This window comes from Chelonia mydas, chromosome 7 (genome assembly GCF_015237465.2).
Source record: "Chelonia mydas isolate rCheMyd1 chromosome 7, rCheMyd1.pri.v2, whole genome shotgun sequence".
Lineage (NCBI taxonomy): Eukaryota > Metazoa > Chordata > Testudines > Cheloniidae > Chelonia > Chelonia mydas.
The window spans coordinates 47,082,949-47,110,871 of NC_057853.1; the positions used below are offsets into that span (position 1 = coordinate 47,082,949).

The following is a 27,923-nucleotide window of genomic DNA, read 5'->3' on the forward strand; positions in this document are numbered from 1 at the left end:
TGGCACAAAGCTGACAAGGCTGCAGCTGCTTGAAATCTTTAATTAAAAAAACCTCTGGCTCCAGCTTAATGTTCCTTGAGTAGGCTCTGCTCCCACTTCCCCTGCCCCCCAGAGGGAAAATGATGCACCTCAGTAAGAGGATTGAAACAGCTACTGAGGCTGGCTGCAGCTTCCTTGGGCTCCAGCAGGAGTCAAACCCTTTCTGGTTTCAGAGTAGCAGCTGTATTAGTCTGTATCCGCAAAAAGAAAAGGAGTACTTGTGGCACCTTAGAGACTAACAAATTTATTAGCGCATAAGCTTTCGAGAGCTACAGCTCACTTCACTGGATGCATGCAGTGGAAAAAAAATGCATGCATCCGATGAAGTGAGCTGTAGCTCACAAAAGCTTATGCTCAAATAAATTTGTTAGTCTCTAAGGTGCCACAAGTATTCCAAACCCTTTCTGCACCTTTTACAGTCGGTAGGACCTCCCTGCTAGCGGGGTGGGGGTGGGGGTGTCATTTAACCAGGGAGGAGAGCTGCACACACCGCAAAGTCCACAGGGCTGCATCCTGAACCAAGGCTGCTCAGACCTTGCTAACAGAGAGGAGGGGCACTTCCTCCCTCTCCCTTTAGCAGAAGGAATGTGTCAGTGCAACATAAAGGTGAATGGGCTCCCAGGATCATTCCATGCTCACGCAATGGCCAAGAGGACTGCGCAGCAGCTAACACGGCAGAGCACCATTGTGCACCTTTAGGAATCCTCACCAGGGCTATTCCAGGCACGAGGAAGGGCCCCCATCTGCTGTGATGGAATTGAGCCCTAGTCAAGCCCACGTGCCCCAGACTTCTCCCAGAGAAGGGCTGGGCCTTGGAGGGCCTAACCCAACATTTGTTCTTTTACCCAAGAGGCATAAAACCAGGAGTTGCTTCCAAAGTCTCTAGTACCCTCATTCTTGGAGCCAAGTCCTTTCCTCCCTGCCAGGCACAGAGGGTTCAGTCCAACTCGTTTCTCCCCTTCCTCAGAAGACAGGCATTGCCTGCGGGCCATAGCACCGGGTGTGCAATATGTCCCCCCTCCCAATCTCTCAGTGACCTGGAGGCTGTGGCCCTTTCCCACATGATATGGCTAAATACATTACAGTACATACAACAGGACTGTCTCCCAGTAACACACACAATGGGGGCAGACCTGCTGCTCTCACACCCCCATACCACAAGGAAGGGAACAGTAGGCCTGAGCTTTGCCCAGGAGGCTGTCAGAGGAACAGTGGGGAGAAGATGGTGCATAAGCCTCAGGAGCTGGGCTTGATTCCCAGATCTGCCCACCAGCTCCTTGTGAGACCTTGGACAAGTCACTTCCTTCTCAGTTTCCCCAGCTGTACAATGGGGTGGACAATACTGACTGCTCCATGAGGTGTGTGGGAAGGACTGATTGGAGGCTGCAAAGTGCTGAGAGATCCCTGGATGGAAGGTACTCCAGAAAGCAAGAGAGCAAGCCCTCAACTCTCCGATCTTCCATGGAGAAGGTCCCAGCTTCCCATCCCCTCCAAACCATCTGGGCAACAGTTCCAGCCCCGCAGAGCTGAGCTGCCCAAATGGCACAGTGGGGAGATCCCTCTTGGCAGCTGGTCCCAGCTGCTAGAAGGCTGGAGCCCTGCTCTACAGATAGCACAGAAACTAAGGCCCTTGGCTGGCTCCACTCAGAGTGGCTTTAAGGAGCAGCCAAAGTTGAAGTGCACAGGAAGGTGGTGAATGGCTCTGCCACTCCCAGAGCTTGGATTTCCAGCCCATGCTCTACCAGGAGATCCATGCTAAGGTTGCCCAGTGTGAGCCTCGCCCACCCAGCACAGCCCTAGCTCAGGCAAGGTGTTCTCCTTGGCTTCACTCAGCTCTAGTCTTGCTCATAGAGATCCCAGGCCCCTCTGCTCCAGGGCTGCTCCTTAGTTACTACTCAGCCTTCATTCCCTCAGCCTCAAAACTTCACCAAGGTGTGCTGAAACAACCATCAATTAGCTTTAATTTGGAGAATCTCCTGGAGGTGCCTGAAAGGCTCCTCTGCCCATGGGAGAAGGCAGCTGTGGCCCTTCCAGGCCTGTGCCCCTACACTTTCTCCAAGGCAGACTCCCCCGCCTGTGGCAGAGGGGTCAGTGTTACTCAAGGGCAGCTGGTGCCCGACCCATCTCTACTCCTATGATCCCCTCTTCTCTGCACTGCAGCGCCTCCTTCTGGATTAGGGGTGTGGACCCAGGGTAGCCCTCCCTGCAGATTTGCTCATTGCTAGGAACTACTGATCTTTACTCCTAAAAGAGGAGGGGGAAGGGAACATTCCAGACCTGCCTAATCACAAAGGGATATAACAAATTCCTGCCCCCCCGCCATACAGCCCTGGTACTGTGTCAATGAGAACAGTCTGCACTAGCGTTGAGCCCACCCAGGGGAAGCAGCTCTGAATTCCAGCTTTAATCCTTTCGCCTCTGGTTGTACGGAGCCTGTGCGTGGAGTAGTTCATACGGGGCTCCGCTGATGAGCATCCAGCTGTTCCAGCCACTAGACCTGCATGTGGCTGGAAAACCATTCAGCACGAAAGCACGTATGAGCTAAACTGCTGCTGTCCGTCACACGCACTGTCGCTGATGGCAACTATACCATCCTGCCCAGGGCTGCTCGGCCTTCAGGGAAGAGCAACTTCATGGAGTGGGCACAATGCTACACACATTTCCAGTATTAAAAATATAGAGTTAGTTAGAAAGCTAGCTCCAGAGAGACCCTATGCAGGTGACTTCCCAGGTCCAATGCCCCAGGGACAGTGCTTGGCACCTTCAGCATTCCCAGGGAAGATTGGTTTCAGTGTGGTACCTCAGGGCTGGATCCTTTTGCGGTAGAGATAAGCATTGCTCACCTGGTTCATGATAACTAGGCTGGTGAGAATGGGGCACAGCATTGACAGGTACCAGGAAAGACCAGTCACTGTGGTGGTAAACCACAAGGAGCACATGGCCAGCATCAAACTGGCACAGCCCAAGAGGTAACCCACCAGCCCCGATGTGGCATGGTAGACCTTGAGCTTGGCCAGCGTCCAGTTCTTCATCAGCTTGGGGTAGAGGAGAACAACGCCGCCTGTGCACTGCATGCTGGCGTACAGCACGGTCAGCAACCCCGTCAGGCCGTGCCAGGTGACAAAGTGGGCCTTGCCATTAAGGTGCTTGTTGTAGCTGATGATGGCCAGGCCCAGCAGGGCACAGAGGAGGACCAGCAGCTGCAGGGCCCAGTGGAAGCGGACCTTGGCTTTGCGAGAGAAGGAGCGGAGCAGCGAGCTCTCCGGGGAGAAGACCAGCAGGGCTTCCGTCATCAAAAAGGAGAACTGAGGGGGACAAAGGGAAAAAGCTCGTCATGGACACGACACGGCAGCAGTCAGGCTAATGCTGGCAGTGGCGCTTTCTCTCCCCGGCCCCACGGAAGCCAGAGAACTGTCCTCACCCTTAGCATCACATCCTGGAGACGGCCCCTCCCAATAGCCAACCAAGACTTTGGAACAACCAAAGGAACGGTTGCCTCCCTCCTGAGAGGCCGGTTCAGGTTTTACACTGAGCCCTGCAGCACAATGAAACAGGGCTTTGGGAGAGTAGCCAGTACTGTGTGGGCACCCAGGGAAGGATGGTCCAGTGAGTAGGGGGCTAGTCCAGGGCTTGGAGACCTCAGTTCAATTTCCTGCTCCACCAGGCACTTCCTGCGTGACCTTGGGCAAGTCATTTAGGGCCATATTTTTAAAGTCATCTAACTCCTATTGATTTAAATGGGAGTTAGGTGTCTAAATACCTTTAAGAACATGGTCCTTAGTCCCTCTGGGACTCAGTTCCCCATCTGTCCCCTATCTCACAGGGGAGCTGGGAGGGGAAATACATTCATGGCCATATGGGGCCCAGACACTAAGGTGATAAGTGCTTAAGATACACAAATTCAGTACAGCTGGTCTCCACAGGCTCTGTTACGTTCCTCAATATCATGGCTCTGAATTAGGCATCTCCCACTAACACGGGATGTAACCCACTGCTCCCGCCACCCCTACAACTCTCATATGCTACAGCATTACCACCAGCCTTTCCAACTCCCCCCTGCAGCAGGTGGCTGTTGAGTGATGCAAAGCGTGCCCAGGAAAAGGCCGCATAAGAAAGAAGAGCTGGCTGAGACATGCAGGTTAGTTCTGTTGGTTTTACGAGGCCTCCCCGTCAGAGGCTGCATGCAGTCCTGGCTGCAGAAATGGTAACTAGAGGTTGTAATGCTAGAATATTTAGGGCGGAAGTTTCACAGGTGTGCAGAGTCCTGAGCCTCCAATGTAAGTTCCCTCTAAGCTGTGCGGCCGTGCAGCAGCCTATTAAGCACTGTACAGGCGCTCAGGACTACAGCAGGGAGAGGCGTCTCTTCCCACTGGCCCCAGCCCAGCCCAGAACCTGCTGCGGCCAGAGGAAAGGTGCCCCTTCCCTTGCCCCAACCCAGCCCTGGACCTGCTGCGGCGGGGAGAAGCGCCTCTCCCCCGCAGCCCAGGTAATGCTGCGGGGAGTCCTCTCTCCTCACTGTAGCCCCGGGACAGCCTGTACCCCACACCCTTCATCCCCGGCCCCAGCCCAGAGCCCTCAGCCCCCCGCACCCTAACCCTCTGCCCCAGCCCTGAGCGCCTCAGCCCTGGCCACACCCCAGAGCCTGCACCCCCAGCTGGAGCCCTCACCAACCCCCACTCCCTGCACCCAAACCCTCTGCCCCAGCCTTGAGCCTCCTCCCACACTCTGAACCCCTTGGCCCCACCCCCACCACATGAACTTTGTTATGTGCACCAATATGGAGGTGATGTGTCACACAACACCTCCATATTGGTGCACATAACAATTCATTTCACATATGGGTGGGAAAAATTAGAGGGAACAGTGTCCTCATTGGTTACAATTTTTCTCTCCATGCTGGCAAAGAACGTGTGGTTTAGAACTTGCTTGCAGCCATCAGCCTACCACACCTGGCCAGATGCCTGGACCAGACTTAGCCCACTAGCCCTGAACTCCTCAGGAGCCTGGCGGTGGTGCTGAGAGAGGAAGAGAGATGCTTGAAGAGCTAAACAGATTTGGTTCCAGCCTGGGAAAGATGATACCCACACGGAAGAGCGAGGACAAGGGGTGGGGAATCAGCTAAGTGGGATTCCAAGCACCACCGGTGCCTTGTGTTATCATTCAAGCCAGTGCAAAGTGGGTAGACAATGCTGCCATTCTGACTCAACAACATTTTACACCCGCTACGCACTACAATGACGTGACGAGATGCAGGGCAACACTGCACTGCGTCCATTGTGAGCAACCCCAGGCCCCGAGAGGATGCAGTTACCACTGGCTACTGGAGCACAGATTACAGGGAAGGAGGCAGGTAACATGGAGCTCTTTTGTCCGACTTACCGCAAGCGACATTAAGAAAGGATGCCAAGAGAACAAGCCTGGAATGAAACAGAGAGAGGAATGAGCCCTTTCAGACTAGCCATCCGGTGTGCCAAAAACTAACGTATTGCTGAAAAACATATCCTGCTAGAGGTATCACCTCAAAAATCACTCTGTATTTTAACCCACCATTAGCACATGCAGCCACCTAAGATCGGATAGTCCAGGGGTCAGTGCGCTAGCCTGGCATTTGGGAAACCTGGCTTTAATCCCCTGCTCTGCCACGGATTTCCTGCATGACCAACAGCAAGTCACTCTTGCTCTGTGCCTCATCTGGCTGGTGGGGTGTTGTGGGAATAACATGAAGGATTGTGAGGCACTCAGGTACTACAGCAGTAGAGGCCATAAGTGCCTTAACTAGACAGATTATAACTGAAATTGATTAGAAAGAAACACAGTGTGTTTCCAGGTTTCAGCGTGTTAGTCTGTATCAGCAAAAACGAGGAGTCCTTGTGGCACTTTAGAGACTAAAATTTATTTGGGCAGAAGCTCTCATGAGCTAAAACCCACTTCATCAGACGCATGGAGTGGAAAATACAGTAGGGAGGTATAAATACACAGCACATGAAAAGATGGGAGTTGCCTTACCAAGGGGGGGGGGGGGGGTCAGTGCTAACGAGCCAATTCACTTAAGGTGGAAGTAGGCTATTCTCAACAGTTTACAAAAAGGGGTGAAAAATCATTTTTGTACTGCTAATGATGTCAATGTAACCAAGGTGGCCCTTGTGATATATGCCATCATGTGCCAGCAATGCCCCTCTGCCATGTACATTGGCCAAACCGGACAGTCTCCATGCAAAAGAATAAATGGACACAAATCAGACATCAAGAATTAGAACATTCAAAAACCAGTAGGAGAGCACTTCAGTCTCCCCGGACACTCAACAACAGACTTAAAAGTGGCAATTCTTCGACAAAAAAAAACTTCAAAAACAGACTCCAGTGAGAAACTGCAGACATGGAATTCATTTTCAAACTGAACACCATCAAATTAGGTCTGAATAAAGACTGGAAGTGGATGGGTCACTACAAAAACTAATTTTCCCCCTGCTGATACTCACACCTTCTTGTCAACTGTTTGAAATGGGCCACCTTGATTACATTGGCCTCATTAGCACTACAAAATGATTTTTCCTCCCTTGGTATTCACCCCTTTTTGTCAACTGTTGAGAATAGCCTACTTCCACCTTAAGTGAATTGGCTCGTTAGCACTGACCCCACTCCCCCTTGGTAAGGCAACTCCCATCTTTTCATGTGCTGTGTATTTATACCTGCCTACTATATTTTCCACTCCATGCATCTGATGAAGTGGGTTTTAGCCCACGAAAGCTTATGCCCAAATAAATGTGTTAGTCTCGAAGGTGTCACAAGGACTCCTCGTTGTTTTTATTGTGTTTTCAGTTTGTTTAATTCCTTTGACAGCACATGTGTCTCATCACTTTCACGCATTTGGGTGGTTTTTTCTACCCAGGGAACCACACTGTGAAATTTGACCAGATCTGCAAAAACAGGCACTGGGGGACCAAGGGGCAGATGGGGACTATTTTAAACTCTTTATTTCAAATTGACAGCGCAATGGTGGTCAGCAAAACCATTATGGTTGAAGGAAGGCAGCGGGGTGATCCACTTGTTTGTAACATACCTCTTCAGTCATCACTGAAAGTGGGGCTGGGGAATCTCATCCTCCACATTATAAAAACAGCCAAGAGAAGGAGTAGGAGTCTGTGATTGCAAAAGGCCTAGCGATAGGTAGCTGGGAATGCAGCAGACCACGAGTGAGGTGCATTGGCTGAGCGGTAGCCCCACGACTAGAATAGCAGAAGCTTTAGGTAGGATGCTGCAGGTCAGGATTAATGTGCGCTGGCAGACAGGGGCAGGATTCAAATAGCCACAGAGGTGGCAGAGGTACCTGGGGAGTTTACATAAGATCTGCATGCATCCTCTGGCACTAGCCAGCCCATCACTTTCAGAAGCACTAAAATTGATCCCACACATGTATTTATTCATGGATGATGTCCAGTAGCTCTGCCCCCCACTGGCTTCTACTTACTTGACCCAGGTCTGGCCAGTACGGCCACAAAGATGGTGAATCCAAGTGAGACAAGGTGGGCAGTGATGCCGGAGACGGCTCGCAGGGAGCGATAGATCCGTGACTCTGTCTCGATGGTCAGAGCCATTGTGAGATGAGCCTGTCTTCTGCCCCACAGCAGCAGTACTTACACCATTCAACTCTCACTGGCTACACAGGCTGTCTGGTAGGTATTAGCAGCCTGGTAGGTATTAGCTTTCCCAAGACATCCAGGCAAGGGAGAGATCCAACAAGGAAGCACCATAGACCATTCCTGACTTAAAGCAAGAAATTCACTGCTGTCCTTCCTGGGCATCCACGGATTATCTAGAAAGCAGAAAAATGAGAAAAATAAAGTTAAGTCCCAAAGAACAACAAGGGGTGGAAATTATCATTATACCACAGAGCGCTCACACGAGATCCCACCAGTGAATCTGGAGGATGAGACTCCTGAAGTTTGCCAAGGCAGTTTATAAGCTGCAGATACTGGCTGCTTCTTCACTCACTCATAAGCAATGGGAAGTGTTCAGGCCCCTAGCAGGGTGGGGCAGGTCTTTCCACACGATTGGAAAAATGTCAGGTGTGCCGCTGAAAGAAATATGCATCAACAACAAGACAATATGAATGCCATGCAGGAGGGCACATGCTGAACAGCTCAGCCTGGAAGGAGCTAGCGGGACTGACTTTAAAAGCATTGAACTTTGTCACTGGCCTGTTGATAGACAAGAGAGAACAGCTTGGTTTAGGGGGATGTTATAACAATTCTGTGGGAATCAGCTGATTGAACATGGAGCATCAACACACGGCCCTTTGTTCCAAAAATTCAGACGAGATCAAGAGGAGCTCGACAAGTAGAAGAAATTGATACACCTAGCTGGAGCAGATCAGCTCTATTTCATCCAACAGAGGAAGGATAATGGAGACAAAGATGCAAGCCGATGTATTATACCACTGCAAGGCAATTATGGTGCTATCACATTTCTGTCTATTGAACACAGATCGGTGCCCCATGCACTGCACAACAGTGGCAGTGTGTATTTAGAACAGGGGTGGGCAAACGTTTTTGGCCTGAGGGCCACATCGGGTTTCCAAAATTGTATGGAGGGCCGGTTGGGGAGGCTGTGCCTCCCCAAACAGCCAGGCATGGCTTGGCCCCTAACCCCTATCCGACACCCCCGCTTCTCATCCCCTGATGGCCCCCCCGGGACTCCATCCAACCCCCCCTGTTCCCTGACAGCCCCCAGAGGACCCCTCCCCATCCACCGCCCCCTGCTCCCTGTCGCCCCCGGACTCCTCAGTCCCCCACTGCCCCATCCAACCCCTCCTCTCCTTCCTGACTGTCCTCCCTGGACCCCTGCCCCCATTCAACTGCCCCAAACTCTATCCCCGGCCCCTGACCACCCCCTTGAACTCTCCTGGCCTCTATCCAACCCCCCTGTCCCCTTACTGCGCTGTCTGGAGCACCGGTGCCTGGCGGCGCTACAGCCGCACAGCACAGAGCACCGGGTCAGGCCGGGCTCTGCAGCTGCGCTGCCCCAGGAGCTCGCAGCCTCCCCCCACCCAGAGCATTGCGCCGGTGGCACAGTGAGCTGAGGCTGCGCAGGAGAGGGAACAGCAGGGAAGGGGCCGGGGGCGAGCCTCCCCAGCCAGGAGCTCAGGGGCCAGGCAGGAGGGTCCTGCGGGCTGTAGTTTGTCCACCTCTGATTTAGAATATGCAAACTGTAAATCATTCCAGAGAGGAGTTAATACACAGATCATCTCACCCACTGCCATGCAGGCTTGGTGCTCCAGCCAAGCAAGAAAGCTTGTGTCACTGCATCTGATAAGTGGGCTTTAGCCCACGAAAGCTTATGCCCAAATAAATGTGTTAGTCTCTAAGGTGCCACAAGTACTCCTGTTCTTTTTGCGGATACAGACTAACATGGTTACCTCTCTGAAACTTGGCTTCAAAGCGCATTTAGACACTGAAAAATGAGTACCATCATGATGATGGTCCATATTTAGTTCTCACTCAAGGACACCAGATAGAGGGAGCTGTGTTTACAAGCTAAAAGATAAGTTTTCTGTCAGTGCTACAATTTCCATCTGCAATCTGAAAACCTGCTGGGTTTCTCCTTCCTGCCTCTTACATCCTCCCAGTGAAACAGATTCTGCAGCCAGTCGCGGCTGATGCTGCAGAAGGCTCCTTTTCCTATAGTCCTGAAACGGCTTGACAGGGCTGTAAAGTCATCAGTGTGACTCCAAAATGCACATGAAGCAGATCATGAAATCAGAGTAGGATCAGACCCAGCTGGGACAAGAAGGTGCCATTATTTTTGTGACGCTAGATCAGAGTTGGGCAAACTATGGCCCGCGGGACCGTCCTGCCCGGCCCCTGAGCTCCTGGCCCAGGAGGCTAGCCCCCAGACCCTCCTATCCTGTCCCCCCTTCCCCGCAGCCACGCTGCCGCACCGGCAGCGCTCTGGGCGGCAGGGCTGTGTGCTCATTCAGGGCAGCGCAACAGCGTCTCTGGCTCCGGCTGGGCAGTGCAACTCCCAGACATGCTGCTCTGAGTGGCATGGTAAGGGGGCCAGGGCATTGGATAAGGGGCAGGGGGTCCCAGAGGGCAGTCAGGGGACAGGGAGCAGGGGGCGGTTGGATAGAGGGGTGAGGTCGGGGGGGGCGGGTTAGATAGGGTGTGGAGTCCCAGGGGGTGGTTAGGGGCAGGGGGTCCCAGGAGGGGGCAGTCAGGGGACAAGCCGCGGGGGGGGGATTTGGATGGGTGGGGAGTTCTGATGGGGGCAGTCGGGGGGTGGGAAGTGAGAGGGAGCGGATCGGGGGTGGGGACCAGGCTGTTTGGGGAGGCACAGCCTTCCCTACCCGGCCCTCCATACAGTTTCACACCTCGATGTGGCCCTCGGGCCAAAAAGTTTGCCCACCCTTGTGCTAGATGAACAGATCTCCAATAACTGCAAAGCCAGAGGCCTGCTCGGGCCCACGCGATGTGTGCCATGCAGCGCTCGGCTTAAGATGACACAGGCACACAGCCTCGCCTCCTGTGCAAACCCGTCCCTGTGCAGGGGCGACCCACACGTTGCGTGGGCCAGGGAGAGCGCTGCAGCCCTGCGTGGAAGGAGAGCAGAGGCCTCCCAATAACCAACCCTTTCCGCAAGCCACCTGCCCCCGAGGGGACCCGGCAACGGCACCAGAGAGCCGGTTCGGGGACCTGCTCTGTGGCGGGACCCGGCCAGCGTCACCGCACGGGGCATGATCACAGGACACCCAGCACCTGGGGGGCGGGAAGCAGCCACGAGGCCGGGCGTTTCAACACGCCCCAGGCCACCCGGCTCCTCACCAGCCCCGCACGGGCCCGAGGGCATTGCTGGCTGGCCCTGCGACGGGGAGGGCTGCACGCCCCGAGCCCCGCCCACTGCCGGGCCCCTGGTGCCAGCCCCTCAGCGCAGCGGAGGAGGGTCCCGCACGCGGGGAGAGGCTCCCCCGCCTCTGGGCGCGGGCTGCCGCGGGGGCAGGGAGCCTCACCTGATCCTTGGGCACCAGCATCTGCGAGAACTCGGCGAGACAAGCAGGAAAAACTACCCCCACCTCCTGATTGGGTGGGTTCTGCTGTCCCTCATTATATTGACCCGCCTTCTAGCGCCTCTGAGTGGCTAAACTTTTCTGTCTATCATCCGTAAGACCCACCCGTCCTCCTGTCACGGCGGCTTCGCCTTCATGCTCCAGGAACATGTGACAAAAGGAGGGCCGTTCTAGTCCTATGCGGGCGAGCCTTCAGTGCGCATGCGTAGATCGGCCGGCGGGGCGTGACCCTTTGCTAGCGTGCGCATGCACCTGTCGAAAAGCTCGGGTAAGAGGGCTCCTGCGCTGGCTCAGGCGGCGGCTGTGTGCGCATGTGCGAAGTGGGGTAGGTGCTTGGTTTCGTGTCTGCGGCTGAGTTGCAAAGGCTGGGGCCCTGCGCCGGGTTATTGTAGGGTCGCCTGGGCGCGGCTGTTTGCCACCCCCCTTCTAGCGCACGTCACGTGGACAGTTCCCTTCCCCCTACGCCTAGAGCACGGGCACCCCTGCGCCACCCAGAGCTGAGAGCCCAGGGTGTGCGCTCAGCCTGGGCGGGAGCCAGGACTCCTGGGATCTGTCCTGGCTCTGGGAGGGGAGAGGGTCTGGAGGGGGTGGGAACCAGAACTCCTGGGTTCTATCCCCATCGTGGGGAAGGGAGTTCAGTCGCTAGCTCACAGGGCCGGGACTCCAGAGTCCCCTTCCCCAGCTTGCTGTATGCTCTTAAGCAGGCTTTATCTCTCTGTACAGTGGGGTGACGATATTCACCCAGCTGTACTAATGTGCTGACACCCTGGGATGATCAATGGTATAGAAGTTTTAGGTATTAGCAGCTGTAGCGCTGAGCAAAGGAAGTGTTGCTAAGGGGGAGGGAAATATTCTGTGGATGTTAATTTGCATTTGAACATTAACTTCAGTTTTACCTTTATGTTCATGGTCCATAAAACTTGCGAGTTTGCGCTTTGCAACATGAATCTTTGCAAAAAGCTCATATTAAACTTTAATACTCAACAAAAGCAAACTTTGATTTTTTTTTTTTTAATATTTATGCCTAAAATTCAACCCATGCCCCTGTCCCTGCGCCTGAGGAAAAAAAGATTTAAATATTCTGACTAAGACTCCTTTCTCTTGCAGTTGCTAAACTTTCACTCTTGCCTTTTATGATATCATAATTCTATTCCATTTTTGTGTACCTTTGCAGGTCACCTTTCAAGTTCATGTTTTAATCATGTAGAAGTCAGGGAATAATTTATATTTTGCATGTACAGTCAACTTCCAGTGGGCAGTAGGTGTGTTAAAGTGTTGCTTCACATAAGTAACTGCTGGACTGGAAGGAGAGGCAAAGGCCTGTTTTGATGTAAAGTGACTTTGTTAATGAGATAGGGCTCAGCCACTAGTATGGTGATTGCACTGGAATTCAGTGCATAAAGCCATGCTAGTGCTGTGTCAAAGGCTGGGATATTTTATACGCTACCTGTCCCTCTAATGCATGTGTATTATCACACATGGCATTAACTTCAGAGTTAGTATATATCACGTAGGCCAGATTTACAGCTGCTGTAACTCAGCTTTGGAACACATGAGTCTTGTGATTTGAAAATTTGCATTAATGTAAGGTTTGTATTATTTTTATTGCACTAGCGTTCTCCGTGGGAGAGGAAGGAAAAGACCAAGGGAAGAGAATCCAAAGAGAATCTACTCGATTGGTCTTTTGGTAAGCGTCAGTTCTGTGTTGTGTCTCTTGCAGCAATAACCATGGACAGCAGCAGCAGAATTGAGTGCATCTTCTTCAGTGAATTCCACCCAACGCTGGGGCCTAAAATAACCTACCAGGTCAGTGATGCCAGAGTATTTGGGGCAGGGGTCTGTTGGGTATTCAATCAGGCAATGAACTGAGGGAATTCAGTCTATGCTGTCTCCAGCACCCAGCCAATGCTGGCCCCATGAGTCAAGGGCCCTGTGTGTGTCTTCAGCTGAACTGTGACATTTTATACTGTGACATCTTGTGTCTCTCTACAAAAGTGACTTTTCACAGGTGCTCGCTCTCCTTATCATGCCTGTATCCTGTTGCTAGGGTTTCTTATGAGACTGTGGGGTTATGTCTCTTGGCTCTTCAGTGATACTTTATTGTTTCCTTGGCCATGCAGGTCCCAGAGGATTTCATATCCCGAGAACTCTTTGACACAGTCCAGGTGTACATCATCACTAAACCCGAGCTGCAGAACAAGCTCATCACAGTGTGAGTACCACCTAGAACTGCACCCACAGTCTCGAAGCAGAGCTCTGGCTCCCCAGACAGAACTGGACAAGGCTTTTCACCCTACTCAGCCCAGAGGTGACTGACCGCTGTACCCATCTGATAGCTGACTGGTGGCCTGCGTGATATGACTTGTGGATCTTGGTCCAGTTCCCAGGAGACAAGTTTCCATGTCACAAAACCCACCACTACAGTTGGTGCTCCTTGGGACCCCTTTCTTCTGTCTTGGAGAGAGGCCAAGGATGGACTGGAGCATGGAGATTTTAATCTCTGCTTTCACCTCTAGTGATGGCACCTTCAGGTCAAGGGGGAGGCATGTGGGTTGAGAGAAGCTTTCTTTGCCACTGCTTGAGCAGTAGCTGCTCTGTGTATAAATAGACCTGGATAGGAGAGACTCCAATCACCTTTCACCAGTCCTAGCTAAGAGATGAGGCCCACAGCTTGTTGCTTGGCAGGTCCAGCAGGAATCAAGCTGTTCAAGACAAGTGCTGCTGAAACCATGCCGTCAGTGCTTATAGGGGAACAGGGACCTTCTGAAGAGGCAAAAGGCTAGATTGCTAAAGGAGAAAAATAAAGAACAGAGGCCCATTCTTGTGAGTTGCGGTTGTTAACTTTGGCCCCACTTCATTCATGAGCTGGTGGCCTGAACCTGTTTGTAGCCTGTATAATCATAGCAATGAGCAATCACCATTTTTAATAATTTAATTACAGTCTGTGCACAAGATTTCAATGAATTTTAACTACATGGAAACTTTGAAGAATCTGCGTTTTTCTGTTAAGAGAATTCAGGACAAAGCCTGGCACAGATGCTAAATTTCTTAAATGACTCTCACTCGTAAACTGATGAACGCGTTTACTTGTAAATTCTCAGAAAGTTCATTCTGGGCTCGGAGTAAGGGCTGTAAGTTTGAGGAGGATCCGTTTGTATTTTTCATACAAAGCAAAGGAGTGTCTATTTTAAAAGCAAAATCCTTCACTATGGAGTTCTGACCAGTGCTTCCAGAACAATCGCAGTTGACGGCTTGTGCCTGTTTTTCTTTGATAGGACTGCTATGGAGAAGAAGCTGATTGGCTGCCCGGTTTGTATCGAGCACAAAAAATACAGCCGGAATGCTCTGCTCTTCAATCTGGGCTTTGTTTGTGATGCTAGAGCCAAGACTTGTGCATTGGAACCCATTGTGAAGAAACTGGCTGGCTATCTCACCACCTTAGAGGTCAGATGTGGCAATGATGCACCCGTTCAATACCTAATGCGGATCCACAGGTTTGGTGCTATGTTTCCCCCACCCCTCCAGCTTTAGAACAATCTCTAGGAGAAACCCCTTTGATGTGCCAGACCTCCAAGAGGTCTTGTCCTACCTACACAGGGTAGGCCACGCGGTCTGATCGTCTATTTAGATTGAACCTTCCCAGTCCTTTGTTATCGAGCTGGGAGTCTCTGCTCAGCTTCCCTGCTGTGAGGTGGGGAAATCCATCTCCCTCAGGATCATTGGTTGCTAGGTGTCAGTGTCCTGGTGACTAGGTTTTCCACTCTCATCTCAGATTTCCCATTGATATGGGGCTGGTGTCAGCCAGTCCTTTTCCAATGACCCATTTGTGCTCAGACAGCTAGGCCACATTCATACCTGTGTCTCCCAGCCTGCCCTGAGAGCAAATAGTCCTTTTTCCCCACATTGGGTAACCATGCAAAACATAGGGGAAACTAGAATCGGGGTAGCCGTGTTAGTCTGTATCCACAAAAACAACAAGGAATCCGGTGGCACCTTAAAGACTAACAGATTTTTTTGGGCATAAGCTTTCGTGGGTAAAAAACTACTTCTTCAGATGCATGGAGTGAAAATTACAGATGCAGGCGTTATATACTGACACATTATATATTGACTTATGAGGTAACTCCCTGCTCTTCATGTGTCAGTATATAATGCCTGCATCTGTAATTTTCACTCCATGCATCTGAAGAAGTAGTTTTTTACCCACAAAAGCTTATGCCCAAAAAAATCTGTTAGTCTTTAAGGTGCCACCGGACTCCTTGTTGTTTTTATAGGGGAAACTGAGGCACACATGGGATCATAAAAATATTACAGCAAATTCCCACTTTTTTTACGTAATTACATATAAAAACATGTTAAGAGAATGCTGTGGTTGTGCTGTTAAGTGTTTTTATAGTCAGGGTTGTGTGTCTGTAACCCCAACTCTTACATTGTGTGTGCACGGGTGCACTTTAGGGTGTGTTTTCACTAGCAGCGTTAAAGTGCTGCCATGGCAGCACTTTAACGTGACTGTGTAGTTGCGGCACCAGCACTGGGAGAGAGCTCTCCCGGCACTGTAAAAATACCACCCCCACGAGGGGAGTAGCTGCCAGCGCTGGTGCACTGTCTACACTAGCTTTACAGCGCTGTAACTTGCAGCGCCCGGGGGGTGTGTGTGTTTTTTTTCACACCCCTGAGCGAGAAAGTTGTAGCGCTATAAAGTGGCAGTGTAGGCAAGGCCTTATTGTTGTTCATAGATTCCAAGCCAGACTGGATTGCTCTAATCATCTAGTCTGATCTCCTGTATAACACAGGCCAGAGACCTTCCCACAATCATTCCTAGGGCAGAGCTTTTAGAAAAACAGACAACATTGATTTAAAAACAGGGAGAATCCACCGCCAGCCTTGGTAAACTGTTCCAATGGTTAATTAAAAAGCACATAATGCCACGCCCATTCACTTTTTGTTTGTTTGTTTGTTTTTAAACAAATTGAAATGTCAGGTAGTGTCTTTCTCACTATTTTCTCTGGTCTATTTTCTGGGAAACTGAGTTCTCATAATGGAGAAACTCCAGCCACTTTTTGTTAAAAATAAGACTATTTTAAGTCAGCCAGTTTTAGTGATTGATTGGTAATAAATAATATGGGGATGGTTTGTTTCTATTAACTGTGAGTTCATTAATTTAAAATTTCCTTTTTAACAGTAAATGGTATAAACTATGCACTTTGAGAATCATGCACATGACCATAATGACTGTATAGGGAAGCTTGTAGTTCAGGTGACGATGTGTGTTGTTTAGGATCAAGGGACCCAATTGTGTTGTTTCTTCCTTAGCAACACTTTGAATAGAAGCTTACACTTTCAAGTAAGGTATTAACAGCCCATGGTAAACATCCCTGATCATTCCCACAGATCTGCCAACAAAGCCATGGAAAACCAGACTTGATACTCTTAATATTTCTCAAGTTAAAAACATCCTTTCAGGCCTCTGTGCTTGCTTACGGCCCTAAAAAATAATTCCTTAGATGAAATCCATTGAAGTCGATGGGAGTTTGAGACTTCACTGGAGCCAGGATTTTACCACTTGATCCTGTATAACACATCATGGTTTAAAGGGGAGATTTGTCATTAATTAGGTGAGTGACAGGTTTCCAGGATCAGACTATAAGTAAGAAAAGAACAAAGGAAAAAATACCAGTGGGGTTTCCTTATCGTATTGCCTGCATAACAGCTCCATGGCAGCTTTATAGAGAGATGCGAGGTGGCTTGCTGCTATTGAGAGGCAATGACACTGACCTTGTTCTCTCCTAGCTGGAAAGTGGCTTCATCTCCAATGAAGAGAGTAAACAAAAGCTGGTGCCAATAATGACTATCCTCCTGGAGGAACTCAACGCCACTGGGAAATGTACCTTGCCAATAGGTAGGCTCGTTGGACATTCAGCTGCAATGTAGTCTCTTTCTCTGTCCCTTCCCAGCCTCACAATGAGTCCCTTAGCATCACCCCACTAGGGGATCCTGTCTGAGGCAGAGGAGCTGGCTGATATAGTGTTTGTAGCTTGGGGGTGGAGGGTCCAACTTGCAGCTCCACCTGTACCCCACCCTTGAGCTGTTTTGTTTTGTGGTATTTGAAGTGTAGCTTGTGTGACCTTCATGGGGGAGGAGCACAGGGGAGAGAAGGGAGTTAGATGCGCTGGGGGAGTGCACTGCTCCCTTATTGCCTCTGCCATCCCTGGAGTGCTAATGGGCTGTGATTACAGCGGAATTGGCTACTGCTGGGAAGAAAAGGGCAGCATCTCTGTACTGACCAGATCAGGGGTTCTCAAACTGGGGGTCTGGACCCCTCAGGGGGTCACAAGGTTATTACATGGGAGGTCGCAAGCTGTCCACCTCCACCCCAAATCCCGCTTTGCATCCAGTGTTTATAATGGTGTTAAATATATAAAAAAGTGTTTTTAATTTATAAGGGGGGGGTCACACTCAGAGGCTTGCTATGTGAAAGGGGTCACCAGTACAAAAGTTTGAGAACCGCTGGACCAGATTGCTGTAACAGAGTCTTGCACAGAGGATGGATTGGGAGGTTGGCATCTGAGGGTCAAATCTTGCCCTGATGTCAGCAGCGGGTGCAGTTCCCATTGTTCATTGGGTGGTACTTGCACTGTTACACCAGGGCTGATTTTGGTTGGGAAAGTTGAGAGACACAGCAGGTGTTTGCTAGCAAAACCGAGTGCTTTCATCTCCTCCTCCCTAGATGAATCGAACACCATTCACCTGAAAGTGATCGAGCAGCGGCCAGACCCTCCGATTGTGCAAGAGTACGATGTGCCTGTCTTCACCCTGGACAAGGATGATTTCTTCAATGCCCAGTGGGATCTCACCACTCAACAGGTCTGTCTGCTTCATCCGGGCAGGGCTGAGCATGGGGGGACATTCTAATGGGGTCATCTCCCATCCCAGCGACTCAGTTAGCTGAATGGAGATGTGACAGGGCTGTTGCACTACCTGGTGCCCAGTGAACAAGGGGTTAACCACAGCTCAGCAACCCGTAGTCCTTTCCTGGGGCTATAAATCCCTTGCTTGGGAGACAAGAGGAAGGAGAATGCTATTGGGTAGCAGCCCAGCCTTCCCAGGGTCCTAGGACTGGGGAGCTTGATCCCTTTTGTGGAGAAGACTTTGCTGATTGCAGTGGTATGCCTCTGCTGAACCATTCCCAGTGAACATGTGATAAATGGCAATGACTGTTGCTAACACTGTCCAAATCAAGCAAAGATGTCCTTTATGGGGAAGTGTCCATCCAGTGACTAGGGCTGGTTAACAAAGTGTTAAATAGCATGGAGCTCTGCTCTCCAGTTGCAGACACTTCCAAACAGGGATGGAATACAGAGGTGCATGTGTTTATAGTGAGGTTGTCCTGTATTCTCATTCAGCACTTATCAGGGTTCCCTCCCCACTCTGAACTCTAGGGTATAGATGTGGGGACCTGCATGAAAGTCCCCCTAAGCTTATTTCTACCAGCTTAGGTTAAAAGTTTCCCCAAGGCACAAATTCTTCCTTGTCTTTGGAATGGTATCGCTGCCACCACCAAGCGAGTTTGACAAAGATTTAGGAAAAGGACCACCTGGAGTTCCTGTTTCCCCAAAATATCCCCCCAAGTCCCTTCCCCTGACTGTTCCTGGGGAGGTTTGAGAGTAAACAAGGGGAGCACAGACCAGCCCCTTGGGTTTTTAGTGTCCTAAAAACCAATCAGGTTCTTAAAAGCAGAACTTTATTATAAAGAAAAAGTAAAAACGCACCTCTGTAAAATCAGGATGGAAGGTAATTTTACAGGATAATCAGATTCAAAACACAGAGGATTCCCCTCTAGGCAAAACTTTAAAGTTACAAAAAAAAAAAAAACAGGAATAAACCTCCCTCTTAGCCTAGGGGAAATTCACAAGCTAAAACAAAAGATAATCTAACACATTTCCTTGCTATTACTTACTATTTCTGTAATTTTAGATGTATCATTCAGTGGGAGTTGGATTACTTGCTTGGTCTCTCTCTTTGTCTCGGTAGAGAACAACAAAAGCCCAAACAAAAACCTCCCCCTCCCTGCCCCCCCATTTGAAAGTATCTTCTTTCCCCATTGGTCCTTCTGGTCAGGTGCCAACTAGGTTAATAGAAAGAAGAAAAGGAGTACTTGTGGCACCTTAGAGACTAACAAATTTATTTGAGCATAAGCTTTCATAGCTTATGCTCAAATAAATTTGTTAGTCTCTAAGGTGCCACAAGTACTCCTTTTTCTTTTTGCGAATACAGACTAACATGGCTGCTACTCTGAAACTAGGTTAATGGGGAGGGATAGCTCAGTGGTTTGAGCATGGGCCTGTTAAACCCAGGGTTGTGAGTTCAATCCTTGAGGGGGCCATTTAGGGATCTGGGGCAAAAATTGGGGATTGGCCCTGCTTTGAGCAGGGGTTGGACTAGATGATCTACTGAGGTCCCTTCCAACCCTGATATTCTATGATTGATTAACCCTTTACAGGTAAAGGAGGGATGTTATGCTACCCTTAGCTGTATGTTTATGACAGCACGGTATCTAGTGTCCGTGTTAAATCTCTTCTGATGGTCTCATTGACCCTTTGTGCATGGACCACGTTTACTGGAAAATCTGGCCCAAGGTGGCCTGTACCTTTTAAGTTCAGTTCTATAATGATATAATTTGCTCTTCCCAGTAAATGTGATTTTGAAGTTGGATACAAGAGTTCTTGGATGTTAGAAGTGCACGTGTCTGGTGCACAGAACCATATCACTGTCTCATGTTAAAAAAGCTACCTTAAGACAGAGATACCATTGAGAGTATGTATCGGTCACTTATGGGTAAAAAACATTGCAGGGATGTTGTGACTTTCCTCAAACCAAACATTATAAACACAGGAAACATAGAGCTAAGGTTAACTCAAGAGAAATCCAAACATATCAGTGTAACTAATGCACAGTTAAGGTACCTAAACAACCATAACTCTGCCCCATAGTGACCACATGCAATAACCATGCAATGATAATTGAGTCATTTAATTGTTTGTGGTCATAGATTACATTATCAATCTGCAAAAAGAAAAGGAGTACTTGTGGCACTTTAGAGACTAACAAATTTATTTGAGCATAAGCTTATGCTCAAATAAATTTGTTAGTCTCTGAGGTGCCACAAGTACTCCTTTTCTTTTTGCGGATACAGACTAACACGGCTGCTACTCTGAAACCTGTCATTATCAATCTGAAAACACACTAGATTTCCCTCACACGCACGCTCCCCTTGATGTCTCTATAGGGGGTTTCTCGTGCAGATGTTCCACTCTTTGGTCTGATCGCTCTCACGTGCTGCCTCCTTAGATCCTGCCATACATTGATGGATTTCGACACATCCAGAAAATCTCTGCTGAAGCTGACGTGGAGCTCAATTTGGTGCGAATTGCTATCCAGAACCTGCTGTAAGTGCAAAGACCTAGGGCATCGGGAAGGAGAAGGGTCCCTGACCAGAACACTCACACAGATCCATATACCCACCCTTCTTGCCCCCAGTTCTGACTTTAGCCCTGCATCCTGATCCCTTTGACACATGGGATTCTGAATTTAGAAGAAATTCCCTGCAGAGTTCCCTGTAGAGGGAGCACTACAGAAAACCCAGCCTGCAGCTAGTGGAGAGTAATAAAACCTGTGCATTCACTAGGGAAGAGGCTGGTGTTTGAATCTATAATCGGTGATTTCTAATGTTTCATTGTGTGTCTTGCAGATACTATGGGGTGGTGACTCTGGTCTCCATACTTCAGGTGGGTATGGCTAGGAGCGAAAGATTCCAGCCCATTATTAGCCTGGCACGTGTGACCTTTCACCTCTGGAGATCTGGTCTCTCTTGGAAGGAGTCTGCTGGCCCCATGTTAGGCACAGCACAAAACTACCTCGCTAGTGGACAGACAGCCCCTTCTTGGGAGAAGACCTAGGACAAAACCAGTATGGGAGTGCTAGGCTGGTACTAAGAACTGCAATAGGGTTGTAAAGCTTTAGTACTGACTTGCAGCTCTGCTGTTGTCCTTGGCAGTATGACTGGAGCTGGGCCATCTGGATACATGGGACCTGCTATGTTTTTCCCCATATCCTTTTAATAGCACCTGGTTTCTGGTACTGTTGTGGAGATGGCTGCATACAGGACGCATCTGCTCTAACACGCACATGGGTATAAGCAGAACTGTAGGCCTGGCGCAGCAGTGGCTGTAGAATTCGGTCGAGCAGAATCATTGGCTGACAATGCCAGATTTAGAAAGGGGAAGAATCTTGTGCTTCTGACATGCAGTTGCACCCTATGCTCTATAGAGGGTAATTCTTCCAGGACAGCACAGTGCTTTGGTTCACATGCCAGTTACGCTGCTCTGTGGTGGTGTGCTGCAGGTGCTTCTCCTTGGCTGGCTCCACCAAATTGTTTGTCTTGGAGTCTCTAGTGTTGTTTGGCTTAAATCCTAGGCCCAGAGCTAAAACTCTGCAGCCTCTGGTTAATAGGAATTTCATCTCTCTCTCTCTTTCCTTACCAGTACTCAAATGTATACTGTACCACACCTAAAGTCCAGGATCTGGTGGATGATAAATGCCTCCAAGAAGAATGTCTCTCTTATGTCACCAAGCAAGGTATAGCAGGCCTGAACTGAGCTAGATATGATAAGATTGTGCTGGCCCAGGATATGCCGTCATGGCCTTCTGATTCCTCCAGAGATTTGCTAGGGACTGGGAAACCAACAGTTCAGCATTGGCTCTTTCTCCCTGGAGTTTGCTCATGGCAAAAGGCTGGTAGCGGGGCCTTCAAGTTTGTGTACTAGGTCCTGTGTTAATGTGTTAATGATCTGACAAAGGGGTTGAGTATTGAGGCAGCAAAAGTTGTAGATGCCACAAAGTTATTTGGGTTAGTCAAGATCAGGGATGGCTGGGAAGAACTTCAGAGAGACCTAACCAAGCGAGGTGAGTGGGCATCAAAATGGTAAATGAAACTGAGCGTTGATAAATGCAGAGTAATGCACAGTGGAAGGGAAAACGTTAACTACTTCCATGCCTGCCAGGGTTCTAAGTCAACTGTATCAGTTCAAGGAAGGGACCTGGGCATCATTGTAGACAGATCAATGGAGACTTCTACTCAGTGGGCAGCTGCAGTTAAAAAAGCAAACCAGATGGTTGGAGGCATAAGGAATAGGGTGGAGAATAATAGACTATTCTAAAGTCTTTATATAAATCAGTGGTAAAGCCTCATTTGAAGTGGTGTATATAGTTCTGGCCACCCCAGCTCCAAAAGGCAGAATCAGAGGGGTTCAGAGAAGAGTGAGAATAGAAAATCTGGGGTCATCACCTTAGAAAGGAGATGACGAAGAGGGACGCGATAGAAGTCTATAGAATAACAAATGGCCTAGAGAAGGGAGGTGAGGAGTTTCTATTCTCCCCTGTGTCCTAACACAAGAACAAGAGGACATCAAATAAAATTGAAAGGTGGCAAATTCAGAAAAGAAATACATTTTCCCACTGTGTGTAATTATATGGTGGAATTCACTGCCACGGGATGTTGTGGAGGCCAAGAATTTAACAGAATATAAAAAGGGATTGAATAATTATATGGACGGCAAGAATAGTCAGTTACCATAATTAACTATGATAACATGGTTAGAAGGGATATTAAACCCTGTGCTTCAGGTGTTAAGACAACTTTAATTATTAGAGACCAGGATGATATTTAATCTGCACCTCACATGATCCCAAATCAACTATTGCAGAGTTTTTACATCTCTCTCTGACTCAGCTGGTGCTGGCTGCTGTCAGAGACAGGTGGTTGGGCTGACTGGACCTTGGCTCTGATCCAGTCTGCCCATTCCTATGAGTTTGGTAAGAGCGAAGCTGCGTTGGGAGCACTTCTCCAGGCGAGGATGATGTGTCCCATTGCAGGACTTGGTCCTGATACTCACACTTTAGGTGACATCATCCTTCAGCTGAGATACTAAACTGGGGTCTTGTAAAGTCCCACGTGTCCGGGTAGAATGTCACAATCTCAGAGTCTAGGATAAGCTGCGTGTCCTGACCAACGTTCCCCCCTTCAGATGGGTGCAATATTCTAGCTGCATGACCTGCGGAGCACACAAAGGCGGCTCCATATGTCTGTGTTGACACTGTTCCACCACCATTTAACTTGGGGATGGTAGTGAGACCTCCCCGCAGGGATTGGGCAGGCCCTGTTAATCTCCAGGACATTCTCCTCCTTAGCTCTATCCCCCGTTTTGTCACTTCAGGGTGTGTCTCTTCCCCACAGGTCATAAGCGAGCCAGTCTGAGAGACGTCTTCCAGCTCTACTGTGGGCTGAGCCCCGGCACGACGGTGCGAGACCTCATCTGCCGCTACACCCTGCAGCTCCAGAGAGTGGATGAAAGGTCTGAGGCTGCATCCCCTTTCCGAAGGAAGCTCTGAGGATGAGGCCATGACATCGCTGTGTGCCAGTGAAAGCGCAGATGAATGCCAATGGCTCAGTGATGTGGGAAGCCCATGGCTAGAGCTGGCTTAGAGTGTACCCCTCAGTATCATTTACCCAACTTTACAGGTGGGGAAACTGAGGCACATCAGCAAAGTGACTTACCCAGGCTCTCACAGCGAAGCTGCAGCAGAGGCAGGAGCGGAGCCCAGGTTTCCTGACTGTTTCATGCTCTAGCGCCTTCCTTTTTCAGAATTGTACTGAGATTATAGTTCACCCCATGACCCAGCAGTTAGAGCTGCTGGGCCATCAGAAAGTGAAGTCCTCCCCATTGGTGTGGGCTGGTTTTGTTCAATATCTTCATAAATGATCTGGAGGATGGTGTGGATTGCACCCTCAGCAAGTTTGCAGATGACACTAAACTGGGAGGCGTGGTAGATACGCTGGAGGGTAGGGGAAGGATACAGAGGGACCTAGACAAATTAGAGGATTGGGCCAAAAGAAATCTGATGAGGTTCAACAAGGACAAGTGCAGAGTCCTGCACTTAGGACGGAAGAATCCCATGCACTGCTACAGACTAGGGACCGAATGGCTAGGCAGCAGTTCTGCAGAAAAGGACCTAGGGGTTACAGTGGACGAGAAGCTGGATATGAGTCAACAGAGTGCCCTTGCTGCCAAGAAGGCTAACGGCATTTTGGGCTGTATATGTAGGGGCATTGCCAGCAGATTGAGCGACGTGATCATTCCCCTCTATTTGACATCAGGGAGGCCTCATCTGGAGTACTGTGTCCAGTTTTGGGCCCCACACTACAAGAAGGACGTGGAAAAATTGGAAAGCGTCCAGCGGAGGGCAACAAAAATGATTAGGGGACTGGAACACATGACTTATGAGGAGAGGCTGAGGGAACTGGGATTGTTTAGTCTGCGGAAGAGAAGAATGAGGGGGGATTTGATAGCTGCTTTCAACTACCTGAAAGGGGGTTCCAAAGGGGATGGATCTAGACTGTTCTCAGTGGTAGCTGATGACAGAACAAGGAGTAATGGTCTCAGGTTGCAGTGGGGGAGGTTTAGGTTGGATATTAGGAAAAACTTTTTCACTCGGAGGGTGGTGAAACTGGAATGTGTTACCTAGGGAGGTGGTGGAATCTCCTTCCTTAGATATTTTTAAGGCCAGGCTTGACAAAGCCCTGGCTGGGATGATTTAGTTGGGGATTGGTCCTGCTTTGAGCAGGGGGTTGGACTAGATGGTCTCCTGAGGTCCCTTCCAACCCTGATATTCTCTGTAACCTCCAAACATGCTGGTAGGTCACCTGCTCAGCATTCTGACTTGGCTCGAGGAGGTGGGAGGAGAGGCTGTGTTGGAGCTGAACCCCACTGGCATTTGAGACCATGTGGCAGGTGAACACACCCTTCCAACTCTAGGTTTCCTGGGATGGCAGCCCTTCTGAGAGCAATTCCTTCTTCTCTCAGGAAGCTCGTCCAGTTTGGTTTGATGAAGGGCCTCATCAGACGGCTCCAGAAGTATCCTGTGAAGATAGTGCGGGATGAGAAAAGTCACCCAGCCCGGCTGTACACAGGCTGCCACAGCTATGATGAGATCTGCTGTAAAACAGGTACAGGAACCCACCTTTGTGTGTGAGTGAGGGAGAAGAGACCAAGCATGGCTCAGCAGTGGATGGGGGGTGTTAATTCAATGTCCGTAACATTTGGTACTCTGTGATTTGCACTGCAGTAGCACCTATGAGCTGTAGTCATTGTATTCGGCTCTGTACTGCTGTGGGAGGGATTTTGTTCTTGCAATTTGGATGAGTTGCAGCAATATGCAGGAGTTGCAAGGCATCAGACAAACCCACTTGGTCAAATGAAATAACTTGCAGACGTTGCCCAACTTCACCTTGTAACAAACCTAGCTGAGAGCCATTTTCCGTCTGTGCAGGGCCCTAACAGTGGGAACTCAGGGCCCCAGAAGAGGTTCCGTCTCAGGAGACCCTTTCAGCAGAACCCATTGATTTTTTTTTTTTCCTGGCCCTTTCTTGAATCCTGTTTAGGCAGCAAAATATTGGAGTGTTCACAGTAGGGTCCCTGCAGGTCATAGAAACTTAAAGTCTAGAACAGATGCGGAACAAACAGTTCAGCCGTGTGCTAGAGAGAGGTGCAGAAGGAATCTCGTGGCGATTGCTGAAAGGCTTAATGGAAAGGTGTGTTTTGGAGAGGGAGCTGGCTGTAGGAGGGGATTTGAGAGCTGAGCGCCTCAGAAGGGTATCGGATTAACCTTTTGTCCTCTGGAGATTTGGATTTAAAATTGGTACGCCCCACACCTGGCACGAACTTAGTGGTCTCAATTAGATCCCCACTGAAGGAATAGCTGTCCATATCTCAACCGCTGGGCTGTTTGGGTCACTGGACTGTCTGCTCAGGAACAGCCTAAGAGAAGGCTTGGCAAAGGGAAGTTAAAGGTGAGGGGGAGTGATGCATGAGCCATTGAGATCACTGGCTGTACCAGCGAGGGAGGATGTTCTCTGGAAAGGGCTAAAACTGAAATGGGCGTCAGAGGTGAGGAGTTTTGTGGGCAAGATTGCAATAGGTGGGGGTGTCAGAGATGAGGATTGAGAGAGGTTGGCAAAGCAGAAAGGGGAAAGCTGGCACAGGGCCAGTCTACATTGAGTCTTCCTTTTGTCAGACATGGCCATCAGCACTGAAATGGTAATTGCCGAGATAGCCAGGATCAAACCGTGGTATCTGGCTGGTCTAGGTCTCTGTTTTAGAGCTACTTTTCCAGTGAGCAAGCTGGGAGACACAAAATCCAGAATCTGTGCATTCACTGTTGGCCATTCTTCAGCTCAAACCAAGACCCAATGGCTGGAGCATGAGAGTTGAGGACTCAACGTAACATAATCAGGCATTCTAATCTTGACTTGTCACCCCTCTGCCTGCCTTTCCCCCCCATCAGCAATAACAGGGACTTTGGTTGGCAGGGTGGACTCACGTTAGTGCCAGAGATGTTGTTCTCTACTTCTTCCTCAGGCATGAGCTACCGAGAGCTGGATGAGAGACTGGAGAATGATCCCAACATCATTGTTTGCTGGAAGTGAATTTCTCTTGGGGAAGTACCAGCAGCACCGCAGAGAAAAGAACACTGGAAAAGGATGGCTGAGCTGTCCACATCTCGGAGATGGATCTGAGACCCCCGACTGTGGCTCTTTCAAGTGACTTGGCTCCTCTAGTGGAGAGTGTGTTGCGTATGTCAGCCTAACGCTGCTTGGAGAAAGAGATTGAACTCGGGTCGGATGTCTTTGCATTCCTCCACGATGGCAAAGCATAGGTCCCACGTCTCAGTGCAAAGCAAACAGTGCGTGCTGGCCAGTTGCTTTTTGCCATGTGCTGTTGAAATGATTGGTTCCACGGTGTCTGTGCCGGCCTTCCTGCTGCCAGTCTAGGTCACATAGAAACACTGTCATAGCTCTATTGGGGATTGTTGGAGGGGGTCCACTTGCTGCACATAGAATCTACATGTGGAACACCTGAGTCATTGTATTAAAAGGGAAGGGGGCTGGTTTCCTTTCTACTCTCAGAAGCACTGATAATTTTGCCCCATCTATTTCTTCTCCAGCCTCCCAGGATTTGCAGCTGGGAATGAAACACCTATTCTTTCTCTTCTGTGGATCTAGCAGCAGAGGGTGCTGTAGGAGTGCAGTAGCCAGGTTAGGTAAAGGGAGGCTGGGGGCTGAGTGAGTGAATCATCATAAAACTGTTCAAATTGCATTTTGAAGTTTTGGTGAATTTCCGGCTTCGTGGAGGATGGAAACTGGGGGTGGGAGCTGGTGTTCTAATGGGACTAAAAGGTCATCGCTTAGAACTAGTCTGGCTTTGGTTATGGGGCGGTGTGTAGGAGGGGAGATGGTTAACCCTCCATTTTAGAATGCAAAGCTTCCCAACCTGTGGGTTGGGCCCCAAAACTGGGTCACGAGAATGCTTCAAAGGGTGGAATGGCAACTCCTGTCCCATGTTGCGGGCTGGGCTCGTCTCCTTGCTCCAGGCACTGCAACCTCTGGAGCCACTCAGGTTTGGCCCAGCCGTCATAACAGGAGCCCGGGGAGGCCAAATTTGAGTGAATGGCACCACAACCCCACTCCACAACTCCACTCTCACAAATCTGGTCCAGTCAGGGGGCAGGGCCAAACCTGAGCAGCGCTGCAACCCCAGAGGTTGCAGCACCTGGAGCAGAGTCAGGCCCAGGCAGCCCCACAGCACAGGAGCTGCAGGAGCCGCCACTGTGAGGTGAGTGCTGAGCAGGACCCAACCCCCCAAGGGGGCAGAAGCCGAAACTACCCGAGGACAGGGCTGTAACTGGGGTGGGGTGAGTGGGGGCAGCT

The 27,923-nt window shown here is 49.8% G+C and overlaps 2 protein-coding genes across 10 annotated transcripts; one reads left to right on the plus strand and one right to left on the minus strand.

Annotated features, from left to right (window-relative positions):
- Nucleotides 1–11,183, minus strand: LOC102937122 (transmembrane reductase CYB561D2). 2 transcript variants are annotated; one of them, XM_007061833.4, is made up of 4 exons: nt 11,045–11,183; nt 7,508–7,852; nt 5,419–5,456; nt 1–3,344 (listed from the first exon to the last, which is right to left on the minus strand). In XM_007061833.4, the coding sequence occupies exons 2-4, from the start codon at nt 7,632–7,634 to the stop codon at nt 2,841–2,843; spliced, it is 669 nt and encodes a 222-aa protein (XP_007061895.1). In that variant the 5' UTR covers nt 7,635–7,852; nt 11,045–11,183; the 3' UTR covers nt 1–2,840. The 2 variants fall into 2 exon arrangements, with proteins under 2 accessions (XP_007061895.1, XP_043408258.1); XM_043552323.1 differs by lacking the exon at nt 11,045–11,183 and adding an exon at nt 8,032–8,055.
- NPRL2 (NPR2 like, GATOR1 complex subunit) lies at nt 11,176–27,312 on the plus strand. Of its 8 annotated transcripts, none has more exons than XM_037904281.2 (12): nt 11,176–11,369; nt 12,716–12,907; nt 13,222–13,313; nt 14,377–14,545; nt 16,892–17,000; nt 17,829–17,965; nt 20,450–20,547; nt 20,850–20,886; nt 21,643–21,736; nt 23,394–23,511; nt 25,021–25,163; nt 26,575–27,312. In XM_037904281.2, exons 1-12 carry the CDS (start codon nt 11,280–11,282, stop codon nt 26,640–26,642), a joined length of 1,347 nt encoding a protein of 448 aa, XP_037760209.2. In that variant the 5' UTR covers nt 11,176–11,279; the 3' UTR covers nt 26,643–27,312. The 8 variants fall into 8 exon arrangements, 6 of the variants coding, with proteins under 6 accessions (XP_037760209.2, XP_037760208.2, XP_007061894.2 ...); XM_037904280.2 differs by having other exon boundaries at nt 11,207–11,426; XM_007061832.4 differs by having other exon boundaries at nt 11,232–11,426; nt 12,822–12,907.
- Nucleotides 27,313–27,923: the final 611 nt, after the last annotated feature.